Source organism: Prionailurus viverrinus, chromosome B1 (genome assembly GCF_022837055.1).
Source record: "Prionailurus viverrinus isolate Anna chromosome B1, UM_Priviv_1.0, whole genome shotgun sequence".
NCBI classification, from domain to species: domain Eukaryota; kingdom Metazoa; phylum Chordata; class Mammalia; order Carnivora; family Felidae; genus Prionailurus; species Prionailurus viverrinus.
In genome coordinates this window covers 66,901,489-66,922,566 of record NC_062564.1, presented here as the reverse complement: position 1 = coordinate 66,922,566, position 21,078 = coordinate 66,901,489, and the positions used below count along the sequence as shown (strand labels likewise).

At 35.6% G+C, this 21,078-nt stretch overlaps 1 protein-coding gene across 6 annotated transcripts in view; it reads right to left on the bottom strand.

Moving 5' to 3' along the window:
- Positions 1-5,795: 5,795 nt before the first annotated feature.
- Positions 5,796-21,078, bottom strand: part of FSTL5 (follistatin like 5) — a 1,137,298-nt gene continuing 1,122,015 nt past the window's right edge. For all 6 annotated transcript variants that reach the window (XM_047857444.1, XM_047857446.1, XM_047857448.1 and 3 more), the window contains one exon: positions 5,796-8,274. In XM_047857444.1, the coding sequence (XP_047713400.1) occupies positions 7,572-8,274 (703 nt within the window). In that variant the 3' untranslated portion in view covers positions 5,796-7,571. The remainder of the gene's footprint in view (positions 8,275-21,078) is intronic.

The following is a 21,078-nucleotide window of genomic DNA, read 5'->3' as shown; positions in this document are numbered from 1 at the left end:
GTCAGAGTCTTCACATTGTGGGGTTTCTGTATTTTATTTCAATTGTCCAGTTAAATCAGTAATCAAATAAATGAAGAAACAAGGAGAGGAGAGAGAGGATCTAGAGTTGCTGTAGTATGCTATCTAAAAGATACTATTTTTGGAGCGCCTGGGTGGCTCAGTCGATTAAGCGTCTGACTTCGGCTCAGGTCATGATCTCACGGTTCGTGGGTTCGAGCCCCACGTCAGGCTCTGTGCTGACAGCTCAGAGCCTGGATCCTGGAGCCTGCTTCTGATTCTGATTCTGTGTCTCTGTCTCTCTCTGCCCCTCTCCTGCTCATGCTGTCTCTCTCTGTTGCTCAAAAATAAATAAATGCAGAAAAAATTTTTTAAAAAATCATAAAAGATATTATTTTCAGCTGCTAGAAACATAGATCCTAACCTGCCCCTAATGGGTGAGACAGATGACTGACCATATCTTAGCTCCTTAATGTTTTGGTTTCCAAGGCAGAGGAGTCAAGGCACGGGGGAAATGTCTTTCTCCCCACAACTGGACACCACTTACACACCATGCTTCCTGGGCAGCTCTCTTTGATCTCCTACCTGTTCTCTGATCCTTTTGCCTGCACATAGTAGAGGCCTGTGAAACAATATTGAAAGTGAATATGAACTCTTCATGTGCTTGAACCACCCCCTCTCCATTCTTGCAGCTGTCCCTAACTGATAAGCTAACTGACCCATAGCCTTTAAGAATTTGTCAAAATTTTAGCAGATATCTTGACACCTGCTCTTATGGAGGCCACCTCTTTCTTGTGCCATGCCAAGGGCTACTTGGGGAACTTGCAAATCCAAATGTATGATATGTTCAGGCGAAATTATAATTTTGTTGATTTGTCAGCTTTTTCTTTTTACTAGAGTGGCAGTAACTTTCTTTCCAGATCTCTACTTTCTAAGTAATGTCAGAATCTTCACATTATTGTTGAATTATATTGTTTCCATTTTTATTATTATATAAAGAATCTAGATTGGGCATATCTGAATTTAATTTTTTAAAGTGTTGTTTATAAATACTTGTATATATTTTTGCTTATTAATTTACATAGTTATAACTTCTTAAGTGATTGAAAAATGGTTATTTCTTAGTTTATTTCAAATGAATTGAGAATGTTTTCTATATCATCTTCTTTCTTTTTTTTCTTTTGTTTTAAAGTCTGTATTTAAATTTCAGTTAGTGAATATACAGTATAGTTAACATACTGTAATATTAGTTTCAAGTGTACAATATAGGGATTCAACACTTCCATATAACACCCATTGCTCATTACAGCAAGTGCCTTCCTTAATCCCCGTCACCTATTTAACCACCCTCCCTTCCCCTCTGGTAACAATCAGTTTGTTCTCTACAGTTAAGAGTATGTTTCTTGGTTTGCCTCTCTCTCTCTCTTATTTCCCCCCTTATGTTCATTTGCTTTATTTCTTAAATTCCACATATGAGTGACATCATATGGTATTTGTATTTCTCTGACTGACTTATTTCACTTAATGGAATATTCTCTAGCTTATCCAATTGAAAAAATGGGCAGAAGACATGAATAGATGCATTTCCAAAAAGACATACAGATGGCCAGACACATGAAAAGATGTTCATCAGAGAAATACAAATCAAAACTACAATGAGATATCACCTCACACCTGTCTGAATGGCTCCTATCAACAACACAAGAAACAACAGATATAGGTGAGGATGTGGAGAAAGGGGAACTCTCTTGCACTGTTCGTGGGAATGCAAACTGGTGCAACCACCTGGGAAAACAGAGGATTTTGAGGTTCCTCAAAAAGTTAAAAATAAAACTACCCTATGATTCAGCAATCACACTACTAGGTATTTATCCAAAGAATACAAAAATATTAATTCAAAGGTATACATGCACCCTGATATTTATAGCAACATTATCTACAAAATCAAATTATGGAAACAGCCCAGGTGACCATTGACTAATGAATGGACAAAGAAGAAGTGATATATATATATATATATATGCATATATATACACATACACAATGGAAAATGCTTGAGCCATAAAAAAGAATGAAATATATTATGTTCTTTATTAAATTTGTGTTTGTAATTGATTTTAAAATGTACTAGTAATTTTGAAAAAATCAAGGGAGTGATGTGTATAAGTGTGTGTGTATATACACACACATAGTCATTTGTTAAATCTTAATATTACATTATTCAGATCATATATATACTTAATTTACTTGATCTAATAGAATCTCCAGAATTAATACCCATTACTATTTGGTTTCTACGATTTTCTTTACTTCTATGTAGCTTATACTTTCATTATTTATTTATTTATTTTTAAAGTTTATTTATTTATTTTGAGAAAGGGAAAGAGAGAGAGAGAGGGAGGGACAGAGAGGTAAGGACAGGGAATCCCAAGCAGTCTCCATGTTGTCAGTGCAGAGCCTAATGTGGAACTCAAACCCACGAACCTTGTGATCATGACCTGAACCAAAATCAAGAGTTTGACACTTAACCAACTGAGCCACTCAGGTGCCTTTAGCTTATACTTTGAAATACTCTGACAATCTTGTCATTCTAGATTTAATAGACATTCTAAAATACTAATGGGTATGTTTGAATATTAAAATTTAATTATCCAATATTTCCAGATATGCTTCAATTTTTGCATATGCCCTAATTAACACACACACACGCACACACAAACACACACACACACAGTGAGTTGTCTAATTGCTGCAGTATCTAAAACTGCATGGCATATGGTGCAGTTGCACCAAAATTGACAAAATGGAATAATATAATATTTCTGTCAACAATCAAATTTTTAAATGATGCAAAACCAACATGCTATGTGTTAATATAATATCTTTAATCTAATCTATATATTTACTTTTTCCCAATTTATTATAATTATTTCCCTAAAGAACAATTAATGTATCAAAAGGATGTTTATTGATCTAGACAAAGTCATGGATTATATTTTATTCATAAGCTCAAATGTTGAATGCTTGCTACTCTTTGCTAATAGTTCTGACCACAGTGCATAATTTAAATTAAGGGCAAAACTGGTTTGAAAGTTGGTGGGTAAGCTGAGGCACAGAATGGTAATAAATGATTATTTGCTTCTAATAGCTATATATTTCATGTATGTTGAGTCCCTATCTTGATTATCATGAGACTGTCCTGTTGTAATTTGTAACACTGAACAAGTATGCAGATCCAGGTATAAAAGAACATTGTAATTTTTCATAGAAGTGTAAAAATAATTACACACAGGAATAACAGACTTTTTTTTTTTAATTTTTTTTTCAACGTTTATTTATTTTTGCGACACAGAGAGGCAGAGCATGAACGGGGGAGGGGCAGAGAGAGAGGGAGACACAGAATCGGAAACAGGCTCCAGGCTCTGAGCCATCAGCCCAGAGCCCGACGCGGGGCTCGAACTCACGGACCGCGAGATCGTGACCTGGCTGAAGTCGGACGCTTAACCGACTGCGCCACCCAGGCGCCCCCAGACTTTTTTTTTTAAATTCAAGTAACAGTCTATTCTTTTGACACTAAGGCAATTTTGATTCTTTTAAAAGTGTTGAAATGTGTCTTCAATACATTTATCAAACATTAAAACAGAATCATGTTTGGTATTTTAGTGTCAGTTTCATCCAAATTATACTATTTACAAAATTTAATTATGTATGTAAACATGAATCTGAAAACATTGAGAATTCTATCATTTCTCAGCTCTAGTATAAAAGAACAATTAAAACTTTTGTAAGTCACCAAGTGTAGCTGAAAATTACTGTAAAATAGCTGTGATGTACCCATTAAATACCACAGAGACAGCTACATTTTGCTGATGAATATTACTGAAAAGCTAAGTGCTTTTCCAATTACCAATAGGACTATAAATTTATTAAATACAAACAGACAAAAAAACAAAAATATGCTTGTATGCTCTGGTTAAGACTTAATCTCCTGGGAAATAGGAAAACTTACCAAGACTTAAGACTGCAGACAAGAACTTCCATAGCATAACTTTCAGAATGCATTGCTATGTATGAAGTTTCCCAGAAGAGGTAAATGATATTTGAGTGTTTTCGGAAGGATAGTGAAAATTGGCTTTGATAAGGTGCTGCTATAGTTCTTTTTTTTTCCATTCATACAGGAACAGATAAATGGTAGATATATGAACAAGTGGCATTAGAAGTAGCCCCTGATGACCTTTTAAGGCTGTAATGGTGGGTTGTCCATTTTCATCTTGTATTGATTTCCATGATAGTATTTATCCTTAGTATTTTTCTCACTTGAAAATTTATATAATATGATAAATTGTTACATATGATTAAACATATTGTTTCATCCTGTAAAATCTTTTACTACTGAATGTAAAATCCAGTCAAATTAACTTATTTCTCAAAAGAAAACCCTGTGAGGAATTTTTGAGTGGGAATCTGAAAGGCAATAAGGTTCTAAATTGCATTTTTTAAAAAATGCTTCAACTTTATGTAGATATAATTAAATGGAAGTTGGTTTGCCATACATGCTGACACTTCTCTGGGAATATATTCCATTGCCCAATATTTTCAGTTAATTTGCCTTTTATCTAGTTTCTTATTTTCTGACCCAAATCTGTTTCTCCCTCATGGCTTTCCTATTTCTATCAATGATGTCGTATTTAAAACCGGTCATGTTTACCTCTTTTTATGACCCATATTTATTCAGTTGGCATTTCATGTCTGGTTCCTTAATACACCTTGTTTCAAAATATATACTTTCAAATTATTCTCTTATATTAAAAACTATAAACTCACCTTATTGCAGCAGCCTCTCAACTGATACCTCTTCCTCTAATTTCCCTTTTCTTCAGTCAACGCTTCATTCCATTAAAAAATAATAAATTCTAGAGGCACCTGGGTGGTTCATTCATTTAAGCATCTGACTCCCAGTTTCGGCTCAGGTCATGATCTCACATGGTTCATGAGTTGGAGCCCCTACCTCAGGCTCTGCACTGATGTGTGGAGTCTCCTTGGGTTTCTCTCTCTCTCTGCCCCTCCCCCGTTCACTCTCTCTGTCTCTCTCAAAATAAATAAACTTACAATATTAAAAAATAATAATATTAAATTCTAAAAGTGCTGTTTTCACTGCCATTTCTGTTTTCAAAAATTATTGAGTCCCTATTGTCTGGATTAAGTCCAAACTCTTTACATTGGTTTCTTCTTCCTCTCCCACCCTCCCAAATCTGATCATAACCTACTTTTCTTACCTTATCAAATATCACCTTCTTTACATAAAACATTTACTTCTTCAGTTTCAGTCAAGGACCTCCCATATCATATTCCCATTCTTTGTTTCACACCTTTTCTCATTCCAGGGCCCTTCACTGCTATCACCTCACTTTTTACTCTGTTTAGTAGAAATATGCTATTTGATAGAGTTGTGTTTATTTGTTTGTTTGTTTGTTTGTTTGTTTAGTGCAGTTATCTCATAATTTTACCTTGGTTTTTCTAAACTTTCAGTGTTTACACATACCCACATTATCACTGACATCATTATTTGCAATACAACTTACATTTTCTATAAAAAGATAAACTAAATTACCTTTTTTTGATTGTTCTCACTTTACTTGCCCTCTACCTCATCCCATCAATTTTCAAAATAATGCAGAGTACCAGACTATGAGCACGTGAAGGAAAAACAAAGCAAAACACTGTTATGCGCATTAAAACATTGACTGAACTCAAGCGTTAAAATTTAAGAGGTTTATTCTCCTTTTATCAAGCAATGTCTACAGACAGAGCATCCACATGGTGTAAGCTACTGAAGAAGGATGTATGAGACAGACTTACATTAAATCATTAGACACTTTATATGGTTCATGTTCACAAGGGAGAAAATCGCTAAAAAGGAAAGCAGGTAAGTAGAAACATAAGCTGATCTTTGTTGTTTATTAAATCTACCTCCCATAATGTTTCCTTAAGCTAAGAAGAAATCTACTGTATCACACAGCTCAGGATGCTATATATACATAAGATATTACACACTATAAAATTTCAGGTTTCTAAGCAGTTTTATACAATTTAAACTTGAGTAAAATTTGTATTTAAAAAAGACCTTATTGGATTACCTTCAGTAAACGGAGGTCATTTCAACAGCCCACTAGCATTTTTAGCAACAATTAAAAAAAAATAAGTAAAAAGATTCTCCAAACATGTAAGCTATTATTTTAAGCCTAGATAATTATCTGCTTATTTCAGTAAACCAACTTTCTAGTTTTAATCCACATCTACTGGCCTTTTATTTGCCCTTAAAAAAAAAAGAAGCAATAATTTTTACTTCTATACAGTTTCTCAAATAAGAGGATTAGTTAGGTTTCAAACCATAGCACACAGTTAATGAGGGGGTCATTTAAGGATTATGTAGGAGTTGAGCAGAAGTTATTTAGGAAAGTTCTTAAGGAACGAAGTTCTTTGATGAGTTATATTTAAATTGCCAAGGCAATAGTGAAGTATGTCTTTACTCACCACTGTGGAGCTATCCCCTTATTTCCAATTTCTGCTACTAATTCTCCTAACCCACTAATATTCATCAGTTCTTGGTGTTAATTTCCCCATATGAGGTTTACTCTAAGCAGATACAAATGGTACTACTTTTTTAAAACTGAAAGTTCCTGCTGATTCAATTCTGGACTACATGAAAAGAAAGGAATCGATTCTGCTAATAGTAAACATTTGTAAGCAGTTGACATCCCAGACAAACTTGCATTAAAAATACAATGCACTCCAATGATTAAAAGCAAAATGAATAGAGAATACATTGAAAACATTTTTTCATAATTATTTTTCCTCCTTTCCTCCTCATTTTCCATAGCATGCTGCAGACCATATAGTAAGTATTAAATAGAGTTTGTCACTGGTGTACGACCTAAGGCCAACTTATGCCTTCAAATGATATTTCGTTGAGGTTTAAACCAATGCTGAAGACAGGATTTGGTGTAAGAGATGTTAAACTTTTCTCTTTTAATGACAAAAGATTTGTAGTTATGAGGGTGTTCAGTATGCAGCTTTCAGCCTACTTTTTCCTCTTGTGACATTCCCTTCAAGGCACAAAAGATTATAAACAGTGGATGGGACATAATATTTTGAAGTAAGAATTTTAAGGTTCCACAATACCTTTTGAGTTCTAGTTGAAGCATACCAAAAGACAGAGAAAAAATAATAGATAAATCACTTCCAAAATGAAATGCTTAAAGTCATCTGAAATTCCCTGCAGTTATTTTTTAATTGTTTAAATTTCTACTTTGTTGGCTTGAATGTAATTATAGATTTGAATCTTGTGATTGATCTAGTTTTTTTTATTAAATGTTGTGTTAAATATTTCCAGTCAACCAATATTACTAATTGTGTTCATCTTTGCAAAAGAAAAAATCTGTTTTATTTGGGTCTATCAAGTAACTTATGTTTGACTAGGGTGTGATCTTGAAAAGTTAAGCTGTAAATTTAAACAATGGGTTAAGTGCAATGTACTGGAAAACTCTTCATTCAATAATTATCTAATAGGGCTTCTAGGCATCTCCAACCCAAATGACTGTATTTCCTTTCTCAACTTCAGTGATCTCACAGTTTAACTTATTGAGTCGTCCATCTAGTATAAAGAGAGAGTCCTTGGAAGGTGTCATCAGGTACTGACCAAACAAGCCACTGTCCTGGATTTGCCTGTTCTTCTGGTTCCAAGGCCATTCTTCTGCCTTGAGTGGTTCCTTAAGACTCTTTATCATCTTAACCTTCCCAGAGGAGAGCTCCACAAAGAGCACATCAGTTTGTGTGCTTGAACTACCATAAATGTTGTATTGGTGAGCTTCAGTAAAGGATGGCTGAAATGCCAGATCAGATATGTGCAGATTTGTGTGAATATCAAAAGCCTCCTGTATTTCTCCTCGGATGGTAATGTACTGGACCCTTACAAGACCTCTCACATCATTAATGCTGACAAGATAGTGCCCATCTGGAGAGACATATGGAGTGCCCGTCACATCGCTATTGAATCCAATGACTGAGTCGGTTACACTGTCCACCATAAGCTGTGGTGGAATTGCCCCAGTGCTGTCAGATTTGCAGCCAATAAAGTAGTATCCTCCCAAGTGTGTATATGCCAATGACTGAGGAATGCACTTATAGTCCATCAAGTTAATTGTCTTGATGTATGACATGGTTTCAAGATCAATTTTTTGTAATGCAGCTTCATCTTTGTGAAGAATAAATCCAAACCTGAAAAGATGAAAACCAGAGTTAGACAGGAAACTACAGAGGGGTAATCCCATATGAAAATGTACTGTGGGCAGGTGGAAAGGGCCATTGCAAGTCCACACATTAATTGTCAGGCTATGCAGCAATTTGTGTCACCATCGTGTTAGAATTAAACTTTAAAATTTTGCCACCCTCCTCCTTTCTCTAGGTCATTCCTTCATTACAGCTAAACAATTGTAACTCATGGTGTAGAAAACAAAATAACTAAAAGTAATATATCTAGTTAATTGGAACAACAAATTTTACTTTTACCATACAGGGGGAGAAAAGTAAAAATCATCTTGTGTGCTTCTAATCCTGATATTGAACAAGTTTGGTTTACTGCTACTAAAGTCAGCAAGAATAAAATACTTGAATATATAGGTATTTCACTCACTTCATTTCCTTCTTGTCTCATGACCAACAGAAAAATGTGACAGTCATCTCTACTTAGACAGTTATCCACCACTTTCTACATTCTCATTTTAATAAACTTTACAGGACTACCTTAATAAATGAAGATTTTTTTTTTTTTGCTAGAAAACTATTAAACTTCTGTTTATTAGATTTTAGGATTACTTTGATTAACAACTTTTATGATTTTAACACTTATTATAAGTTTTAAATACAAGTTACATTTTTCAACCTTGCTATGCTTAAATTGTTATTGTTTCTGGTGGTATATCTAAGTTATATTGGTTATCTTATACTGAACAATGATAAACCTTAAAGATTTATGATATCTTCTGTTAAAGTTCATTTAAAAGTAAATATTTCTTATTTGTTTTGGTGTCCTCTTTAACTACTTCAGTATTTTTCACAGCATTTGTCTGGAATACTCGCTACAAATTATTATAAGTCCCTGTGATGAATGTAAATGTATTTTTAAACTGAGACCCATAAGACCAGTGGGTTCTTATGAAAAATAAGTAAGTTAAATAAGGTAAAATGAGATGGGGGCTACTATACGAAATTATATCTGAAAGGATACTGGTCAATGAAGAACTCTACTTTTTTTGCTAATAATATTGATTAAAACACAACCTAGTATTTGTTAATAATATTATTATTTTTTGTTAATAATATTGATTAAAACACATCCTAATATTTTCAAAAGCTCCTTAAATATAAAAAAAGGCATCTATTATTACACTGATTGTGCTTATAAATGAAAAAAAATAAGATGACTTGTGACAATGTAAAACAAACAAAAACTCTAATGATAACCAATTATGTTATTGTCACCTGCAGGAATCATTTTCAATATGCTAATATTTACACAAAATTTTATTTATGTAAAAATGACCATTTCCACACATAACACATACATATAGTGCATTTGGGGTAATAGTTCCTGAAAATTTCAAATATAAGCACATGGCAAGCTCAAAAATATAAATAAACTCATCTTTAATATCATAAAGAAGATAAGATGAATGTTGTCAAACATCAGTCCTGTGTTGTAATTGTAGAAAGCAGTAAGTGCATAAGCACAAATACTTTACTGAAATGGATATAAAGTTGTAACTGCTTCTATGTTCTCATATTATATATGGTTGGGAAACCATATTGTAATTTTCGCTATATTTGAACATTGGTGAAGAGACTATTTGTCCTTAGAGAGATTACAACTCCATCTATACAAAAGAAAAACTACAATGTATACCTAATCCTTTTTAAAAAAAAGTTTTAAGCATTTATTGAACATCTACCGAATACAAGGTGCTGGGAATATATTAAGGACCAACATATCTCTCCCTGCTTTTAATGAGTCTAGGAAATGATTAATAAAAAAATGACAACTTAGTGATTAATGTTTAATTATAGCATTCTGCTATACTATGACTTAATTTAGTAATTATCACTTATTCTATTTACACGAGATGGAATAAAGTAATCATTTTGAAAATAACATTTCTGGTGTATTTCAGAATGACATTCACCATTTCTGCTTATTTCCTGGATCCTTCTCTCTCCTGTGTCCTTAATAACTATGTGTCATTTCAGTAAAGACAGCTCATACCATACCTATTTAGGATAAAGTTTTAGTTTTAATTATAATGATATGAAGAAACATTAATATTATTAAAAACACTTCTTAGTTTTTCCACTAAAATATTAATAACCTAGCAAAGCTCTTAAATACTACTGAATATTAAAAAATAGAAAAGAAACCAAACCTCAAACTGAAAACTGAGTCCCATTGTTTTTTGTCAACATCAAAAACACTGTAAAATCCTAGATATCACTCTCCACTCTCCTACTTGTCTTAATAAATAATTAATTTTGATTATTGTAAAGGGATATTTTTCCATTAATGGATAATCATTAAGGATATGCAAGTGTATATATGATTGTATGTGCTATTATTTATGAAATTTTGAATAATAATGGAAGATATCGTCTTTTTTATGTTATGTGTTGTACATGTGCCCAGAGACAAAAGCAGTAACATTCACACTTAATAAAAGCAATAAGCCAATCAGGTTTTGGCATTTCAGCTCCTCTCTTAACCTTGAGTCTCCCAGTCCCTTGGCAATGGTTTTTGAATGCTAATGAAGAAGAATGAGAAAGCTCCAACTACTCATGAACTATTTTAACTCTAATACTAAAGAATGCACTCAAGTTTTCTGTGATACAATCCGGCCTCTTTTGGAGGTAATTAAAATTTTAAAAAATGGTCCCGTTAAAAATGCAAAAGCTCCATGTGGGGTGATAAAATTACATCTATTTTGGCATCCATGCTGCATGCTCCTTTAGGACTAGAGATCTAGCTACATAAGCAGATGCATGAGAATGCCTTCAATTTTTCACTACTGATTTATTGGGTAGGAAGTGGTGTCTCTAATTCAAAATTTCCCTCTAGTACAGATTGATATTCAGAAATCTCCCACTGTTCATTAGTCTGTGATTAATATTTACGAGGCTCTCAGCTTTCATGCCTGCTTAGTATAATAAAATCCTGCACAGTACTAGGCCTAACATAGTTTGTCTAATATTTGTCAGAATGTGTATAGGAAGTTCCAGACTGTAAGAAATGAGAGGTAAAACTTACTCTCGGAATCACTTCTTTTACTAGGAAATTAATAAACCTAGGAAAGTGTGACCTCCCAGCGCGGCATTGTGTGGATTTGTTGTTGGAGCCAGTGAGGAGAATTAGAAATGTGTTTTTCTTTCCCAAATTTCTGAAGTGTAATCAATCTAGTTCATTATACATGTTTTTAAAAAGTTCAACTTTAATTACTGCTTTTGTACTTTAAGGTGAGGTCCTGAACTGATTCATACAAGAGAACTTGTTTTGGACGATGTAAAGGTTTTCAGTCCAGGCTGATTTAGTCTCATGATCCAGTTTTTCAAGGTAATAGATAGGTGACTTTGCTTAAAGTCCTCGACTGCCATGAGTTTCAATGTTTTCATTAGCAGAAAAAGGATAAAAGTACTACCTTGCTTTGAGGATAAAAGTGAAATGTGTGTTCTTACCAGGCAAACAGTACATCCTTAATAAATAGAACTTGCTTATGCTTTACACTGTAACTAACATCATTTTCCTATTGTCAATCAAATAGGATATTTCCTGTGGGACAGCAGATTGTTATAATTCATAAATGGGGAAAAGAAAAACAAATTATTGATTTTTCTATATAGCCAGTATTCCCAGTTTTTAAAGATTTATTTATTTATTTTTTTTTTTAATTTGTTTTGAAAGAGAGAGAAGGAGAGAGAGTGGGGTAGGGGTAGAGAGAGAGGGGGAGAGAAAGAGATCTCACAAACCATGAGATCATTACCTGAGCAGAAATCAAGAGTCAGACACTTAACTGACTGAGCCACCCAGGTGCCCCAGTCTTCCCAGCTTTTAAAATAAGCACATCATGTTACTCAAATGTGGCAAGATTTTTCTACTTGTGAATGTAGCAGAGATCGCACTGACCATAGAAATTCACATTTTTATTCTTGCTCTCACTTGTGCCAACAGGATCTATGGCTGGAACACACCTCACCCAAAAACCAAGTCTCTCACATTGTTAGGAACGAAGGCGGTCAGCTCACTCCTTTGCTTGGAGGTGCTGTTTCAGTTGAGGGCCTGGAGCACTGAGTCATGGTGTGCTGGGTGATTTTGACGTCAGCATAGAAGATGGGATTTGAAACAGATACCTGTCTTACTCAAGAATTTTCACTAAAAGTGAAATTCACTAAAAGAAAATTTTGTAGGCAGCTTTAGGACACGGATGTCTAAAGACACAGAAAACTGCAGTCAGAGTTTATGTCATGGCAATTCAAGAGCCTTGCAAGGGAAGTTATTTGGCAGAGAAGGGGAAAGAACAGATATTTAGAAACAAACATGGCTGAAATACCATGAAGCCGAATAAAGAGCTGCTCAAAGACCTCCACATCCCACAAGACCAGGCTGCATTTTTTGCATTTGAGTAATGTTTGATTTCCCCAGATGTCTCACCCAGTTCCCAAATGAGTCTGATCACAGAGTCTCACAGAGCAATTTTCCAGTTATTGTCACCTCACATCATCTGCCGTGTTAGTTAGTCTGCCCCTATTCTGCTTTTTGAGATACTACTGAAGGAATTTCAGAATTACAATTAATAACCTGTATTACCTTTCATGGTCGGTGCCAAGAATGCTAATAATCCAAAGCTTGGGGTGAAAGAAACTCATAAGATTTGCAGAATAACAATTATTTTATCTCCTGAGTCTTAATACCACCTTTCCCCAGAGTCCTCATAGATTCTCACCTGAACAGCTCGCCCTACTGCTGACTTTTAGTATTTACCCAGTGAGATCACCCCCCCCCCCATACTACAAGCTGGGAAGTGTCCCTGATGCTCCCTCTCCATTCCTACATGACTTCTTTCCTCATACCCTACCATCTACACCTCCCCAGATTTTTTTTTTAACGTTTATTCATTTTTTGATAGAGAGAGACAGAGTATGAGTGGGGGAGGGGCAGAGAGAGAGGGAGACATAGAATCCAGAGCAAGGTCCAGGCTCTGAGGTGACAGCACAGAGCCTGATGTGGGGCTCCAACTCATAAACTGTGAGATCATGACCTCAGCTGAAGTCGGACGTTTAACCAACTGAGCCACCCAGGTGTCCCTACACCTCCTTAGATTTTAAAACAAGTATTTCTATGTATATCAATGAATGCAAAGGGGAAGTTGTAAGTACAGATTGGATGTATTTGGGCATCGGATTCATCAGACACTCTGTCCTGTTATAAAAACAGCACTGATGTCTATTACTGATGTCTCAGTAATAGAAACCATGTTCTTTGAAATAGAGCAGAATAATTTCAACAGCCCTAGGAATTAGTTGTATTGAGGCACAACATCCAAAACATATTATCATAATTAGTACTTCATAATAGTAGTGGGCAGGATTATTAATACCTTGTTTTTTTAATTGGATAATAAGTACCTTGTTTTTTTTTAAATTGGAAGGTAAGAGATGCTTAACGGATGATAAGAAACAAAAATTATAACTTCCTCTCCATATAATTAATATAGAAACTCACATATACAATGTGCTGTTGAAATGACATCTTCCATTGTGTAACAGCTGACAGAGAGTTTTCATGGGCACAAAGCATAAATCTGACATGAGCCATTATTCACTAGTTTATGAATTCCTTTATATTTAGTTGTTTTCTATTATCCCAGACTGACCCTTGTAAGAAAAGATTGAATGCTGTTCCTACTCAAGTACCAGAGGATTTAGTTTTTATCTGAACTTCACATAAATAGCTCAGTAAAACACACCTGTTCATAAATAGTAGTCACATTCATATTCGGGATATGGGAAGCACAGAGAAATAAAATTGACACATTTAGTAGAGATTTATAACTAGGGCAAGGACAGTTTTTGAATAGACCTAATGCTTTGATGCGTTTGAGAAATGGTACTACTTTGAAGTTTTCTGTTTTCAAAACATAGGTTGGAAAAGCTAGAATGAACCACAGGATGCCCCCTGCCTGCCTTTTTAAAGTATATTATAGAAATTCTATAGTAAAGATTTTAACATTACTTCACCTACTTTTACTTTTAGAAATTTTTCCTTTAAAAAGTGGAATGTGTTTTGGAATACTAAATTCCCTACTTTCTTCCCTCTCTGGTACCCTATTGTTCTGATCTATAGAAAGTTTGATTCTTCTAGGCCAAATCAAAACATAAATGCATAATTTGATTACAGTATATTCATGATGTCTAATTGCTTGATAGAATTAATACAGTGTCTAGAGGTCTATCACTTCTAGTGTCCAGAACATTAAAAAATAAATAAATAAACAAACAGATTTATTAAGAATTCTGTGCACACCATATATACTACAGAACATATTTCAAAAACCAAAGTCCTCAACCTCTTTTTGAAGAGCTTAAAAACTTAAGGAAAAAACAAAACAAACAAACAAAAACAAAACAAACAAAAACAAAAACAAAACACCCTGACACCGACACCTGTGCTTTCAGATGGCATTTTAAAAGTTTGGTTGCTCTTCTTAATTTGGTTTTGGAAAAACATGAAAATCTGAAAATAGGAGCCTCTTGAATCTTACCCATTTTTCTGATTAGGATATGTTTTAGGCAGGAGTTGACAAATGGAGCAGGGATGCCAGAGTGGAAATGGAGTTAGTAATTAGAAGAAAGAAATAATTTGTGAATATAAAGGTGGAAATACAAAAGGAAAGTAAAACAAAGGCAAGAGCAAAATCTGTTAATAAATAAAATACTACTGAAGTATCCATTGCATACTTACAAGAAAGAAATAATGGGTGAGAAAAAGATTCAGTAGGAACTAGGTCTGTCATGAGTTGGGTTCTAGATACTGTATGACCAAATTCAATATTATTCACGCCCTGCTATGTTCAGTACACTTTGTACAACCTTATAAAGGAAATGGAGAGGAAATAAATGATTCCTATCCTTAAGGTAATTATAGTCAAACAGTGGGGTGCTTATAATTGTATGCCCTGACTTTCAAAAAGTGTTTAGGGAGCCTCTTCAAAGATGAGAGAAGGGATGGATATAGTCATATCCCTGTTTCAGCTACTAATTTACATTTCTGTTATGCTAGGCTTTCACTTGAAGAGAGAGTTTATATTAGTCTGGATCCCAGAAGGAAAGGAATAAATTTCAATTAGAATAAATCAAGGAGGCTGCAATAAAGAGTCTGTTTACAGTGAAATAGAAATTGGTCACAAGAGACAGTGCAGTAATATGGGGAGAGTAATAATAAGGCTGTTGTCACTACTTTATCTGGGAAGGAAGGAGTTCTATAGAGAGGTGCCTCTTGTATCTGTCTCCTTTGATCTAAAGAAACAGCTGATTGCTTACAAAACAGCAGACATGGGGTGGGAGGAGTGGGGGAATAAGCAGTGGGAGGGTAGGGTGGGTTCTACACTCTGGTCTCATGCTCCTTCTTCATGCAATCTCCAGTCAGGCTTTTCATTGGCCCAAACAACCGGAAGCCATAGTATCCAGCCTTCTGGGATAGAAAACAAGATAGTGAAGGCTAGAGTGTGTACCGGGGGATAGAAATGCAAAGCAGCAGCCACAGATTCCCTTGGCCAAAGAGACTTGAAAAAAATGAATTCTAGTGAATATACAGAGCTACATCAAGTAAGGATTGTGACATGTGACATATACATTTAGTCTCTTTTTTATAAATTTATTTATTTTTGAGAGAGAGATACAGAGCACAAGTGGGAAGGGGGCAGCGAAAGAGGGAGACACAGAATCTGAAGCAGGCTCCAGGCTCTGAACTGTCAGCACAGAGCCTGATGTGGGGCTCAAACTCATGAACCGTTAGAGAACATGACCTGATCATGAGATTAACAGATTAACCGAATGAGCCACCCAGGTGCTCCTATATTTAGCTTCTAATTGGAATCATTTGACAACTGATAAAGAAAAATTGTGTAACTTTCCAAGCTGGGAGATGAAACATTATTTTTTAGGTGTATTTATTTATTTTGAGAGAGAGAGAGAGAGACAGAGAGAGGGAGAGAAAGGAGGGAACAGAGAGAGAGGGAGAGAGAGGAGGGTTTAAAGGGAGAGGGAGACAGAGAATCCCAAGCAGGTTCCATGCTCAGCCCAGAGCTGGATGCTAGACTAAATCTCAGGACCTCAGCAGAGATCAGATGCTAAAGAGTCAGATGCTTAACTGACTAAGCCACTCAGGCGCTGGGGAGAAGGAACATTCTTGATTTTTTTTTTCCACCTGAAATAAATGCTTCTTTAGATAGCACTTTCTTATTTCTGGTAAAGCTTTAGAAAATGTCTCTTACCTTTCGTTACTGGTTAAATATTTTCAGTAATTGTTGTGTAATAAATGTATCAAATTCATGTATTGAAGCCCTAATCCCCATTGTTTTTGGAGCTGGGGCCTTTTGGAAGAAATTAGGTTGTGAGGGTGAGCCTTCATGGATTAGATTCGTGCCCTTGTAAGAAGAGTCATAATAGAGAAGATTTCTTGCTATCTCTGCCACGTGAGGACACAGTAAGATGATGGCAGTCTACAAATTTGGAAGAGGGCTCTGCCCAGAACCCAAACATGTTGACATCCTGATCTCTGACTTCCTAGCCTCCTGAACTATGATAAATAGATTTCCATTGTTTAAGCCAGCCAGTCTGTGATATTTTGTTAAAGCAGCCTGAACTGGCTAAAGCAAACCTCTTATCAGAGAGGTGCTTCTACATTTCTTGAAATGGGGTTGAAGCATTGGAACTGGGTAAGGCATAGAGCCTTGAAAGGTTTTGAGGTGCATGCTAGAAAGAGTCAATACTCCTGTGTAGAGGCCACTAAAGACATTCCTGGTGAGGGCTCGGAAATAAAAGAGGAGGGCTGGAGAGAAAGCTTTCATCTTCTTAGAGAATTCATAAATAATCATGAACAGAATGTAGAAATATGGATGGTAAAGGCCACTCTGATGAGGTTTCAGATGGTAATGAGGAATATGTTATTGGAAACTGGAAGAAAGGCATTTCCTTACGGTAAATTGACAGAGAATTTAGTTAAACTACGGTAGTGTTCTAGCATTTTATGGAAAGTAGAACTTGAGAACGATGAAATTGGATAATCAGCTGAGATTTATAAGCCAAGTGTTGAAAGAGTGATTTGGTTTCTCCTGATACTTATAGTAAAGTGAGCAGAAATAAATGAATTAAAGAGAGAATTGTTAAGCAAAAAGGACCCAAAACATAAATATTTGGAAAAATTTTAGCCTGTCTATAATACAAAAAAAAAAAAAAAAGGAAATGCTTGTTCAGAAAAGAACATTAAGGGTGGGGAAGACCAGCCCCTTAATAAGGAGGTTAACATAGTGTGAACCACAGAAGTAATCAGCTACCCCTGCAGGGAGAGTGCCAGTTTGAACTGAAGGGGATGGAGACTGGATGGAATGAAGGAAAGCTCTTAGATGTCCTGAATTTTATGGGATGAGCCCACACAGCTATTTTTAAAACTTTTTTTTAACATTTATTTATTTTTGAGAGACAGAGAGAGGCAGAGCATGAGCAGGGGAAGGGGGGGGGGAGAGAGAGAGAGAGAGAGAGAGAGAGAGAAAGAGAGAGATACAGAATCTGAAACAGGCTCCAGGATCTGAGCTGTTTGTTAGCACAGAGCCAGACGTGAGGCTCGAACTCATGAACTGTGAGACCATGACCTGAGTTGAAGTCAGACGCTCAACCAACTGAGCCACTCAGGCGCCCCTCCCACACAGCTATTTATCTGTGAACATGCATTATTATTCAAGATAAAGGAAAAAAAATGACTCCAAGGTGATTCAGTGATCATGAGGGCTACAGTCTCAGTTTGAAAGAGACAAAACATTACCCAGAAGCTTGGGGGTGCAACCCTCACCCTACGGAGCTGCAGGGACATGGCCACCCACCGCAGTGGGTCTGGAAGTCAGAACATCAAGTCAAAAGGGGTTATTCTCAAGCCTTAAAATCTTAGGGAGTTTTGCTTTCCTAAATTTTAGACTTGTCTGGGACTACTCACCACTTCCTTCTTATTTCTCCCATGTGGAGTGGAATGTCTATCCTATGCCAGCACCATCATTTTATTTTGGAAGCATATAACATATTTGATTTCATAGGTTCACAGCTAGAGAACAATTTTGCCTCAGTGTGAATCAAAGTCTTTCCCATATCTAATTTAGATGACATTTAGTTAAGACTTTAGACTTTAGATTTGATGCTGGAACAAGTTAAGACCTTTGGGACTGTTGGAATAGAATGCGTGCATTTTGCATGTGAGAAAGACATGAATTTGAGGAATCAGGGGTGGAATGCTATGACTGAATTGTGTCTCCCCCACACCTCAAATTCGTATGTGGAAGGCCTAATCCCCAATGTGATATTATTTGGAGGTGGAGCTTTGGGGAGGAAATTTGGTCATGAGGGTAGAGCCCTCCTTAATGGGAATGGTGCCCTTAAGAGAAGAGACATGGAGATATGATCTCTCTCACTGTCAGCCATGGGAGGACACAGCTTAAGGCAGCTATCTGCAGATCAGGGAAAGGGCTCACGACCGAAACTCCAGCGTGTTGGCAGCCTGATATCTGACTTCCCAACCTCTAGAAATACGAGAAATAAACTTCTGTTGTTTGAGCCATCCAGTCCACGGTACTTTGTTAAATTAGCAGAACTAAGTTAGAAATCTGTGGTAAAAGTTATGCACATGATTAATACCAGTGGTCGTATTATTATTTTCCCATTACTTTTACATTTTCTTTAGGTAAAGCTGCATGAGTAATTTGTGTTTAACAGGCTAAAAGTTTATAAAATATGTTTAGAAATTTACCTGTATTTGGTAATTTTTAAAATTGTCTTAATCTGTGTATATGTTCTCAGTATGCAGAGTAAGGGAAAGGGGAGGACTTTGTTTTATTTTGTTTTGTTTGCATTTTTTATTCATATAAATGACGAAGTGGTGTATATCTCATACGGTGTGTTTTGTTCTTTCAGCACTACGTTTTAAAGATATATTCATGTTACTCTGCATGTTTACTATACTGCTTTATAGTCACTCATAGGAAATCTATAGTAATATCCACCATATTTTACTTAATCACTTCCTTAATAATAAGCGTACTCATGTGGCTTCATTAAATTGGTGGGTTGGTTGGTGGCTGAGCTTAGCAAGAAAGCCTGAGATGGATGAGCCTTCCTCTCTCCATGTGGTTTTCTGTCCTTCAAGGATGTTCACAAGACTTCCATCAAAGGTGACTGCAACATTCTAAGAGGGAAAGCTCCTGTCAAGCCTTTGCCTCACTTGTGTTTGCTTATGTTCCTGGAAAGAAATAACATGCTTAGGGGCAATGTGCAAGGAGAGTCACCAAAAGCATGGATACTGGGAGATAGGATTCACTGGAGATCATTATCATAAAAAATTATCATATAAGGTAATGGCTCAATTGTTTTTTTTATTCTTTTTCTTTATTTTTTTTAATGTTTATTTTTGAGAGAGAGAGAGAGAGAGAGAGAGAGAGAGAGAAAGAGAGAGAGAGTCAGTGGAGGAGGGGCAGAGAGAAATGGAGACACAGAATCTGAAGCAGGCTCCAGGCTCTGAGCTGTCAGCACAGAGCCTGACCCAGGGCTCAAACTCCCAAACCATGAGATCATGACCTGAGCGGAACTGACTGAGGCCCTCTTATTTTTTTTTTTATTCTTAAGATAGTTACCTATTAGCATTATTTTATTGAATAGTCCATCATTTCCCATTGATTTAGAGTGTCACTTGTTGGCCTACATGCATTTTGTCTATGTCTGAATGTTCTGTTTCTTTCAGCAGTCTTTCTCTTTCCTCATACTTTTTGCACTATTTTATTCATTGAGCCTATATAATATGTATAAATATCCAGGAGAATGAATCTAACAATTTTCTTTCTCAAAACTTATTGGCTATTTGAGTGAGTGCGTGTGTATGTGTCTGTGTGTGTGTGTGTATCTGTGTTTGTGTGCCTGTGTGTGATGTTACATAAACTTTTCAGTTTATCAGGTTAGAACACGATTAGAACTTTTATCTTATGGGGCACCTGGGGAGCTCAGTGGGTTAAGCATCTAACTTCTGACTTCAGCTCAGGTCATGATCTCAGGATTCTCTTGAGTTGGAGCCCCGCCTCTGGCTCTATGCTGACAGAGTGGCCTGCTTGGGATTCTCTCTTTGCCCTTCCTTCCCTACCCTTTTCCTCCCCCTTCTCCCCACACACTATCTCTCTTTCTCTCTCTCTCAAAATAAATAAATAAACTAAAAAAAATTAAAATGTTGATATATGAGGTGTTTATTAATTTACATAGTAACTGAGTTTTAACATTTTTAAAATAATATGATATGTATTTCTATTTATTTGATTGATTTTTTAATTTGATTCATTTTTAATTGCTGTATCAAGAAAAATTAATTTTTTCTTGGGTATATTCATAGATATTTTACCTTTTACTTGCTAATAATAATAGATTCTTTTTTCCATTATATCTCCTGATTGGTTTTGTTCATATGCAAAAAGTTATTAATTTCTGATATTAATTTTGTGCCCCTTAACATTTTGAATTACTTTATTTTAGGTCTCCAGACTGTATTCTACTGTTATTTATATTCAGTCATATCATTTTTAGAGATGAATAATTTTACCTCCTCTTTTCTAACCAAATTAAGTCTTCATTTTGATCATTGCAGTGGCTAGTACTTTCCTCTTATTTTTAAAATATATATTTCTCGGACGCCTGGGTGGCTCAGTCTGTTAAGCGTCCGACTTTGGCTCAGATCATGATCTC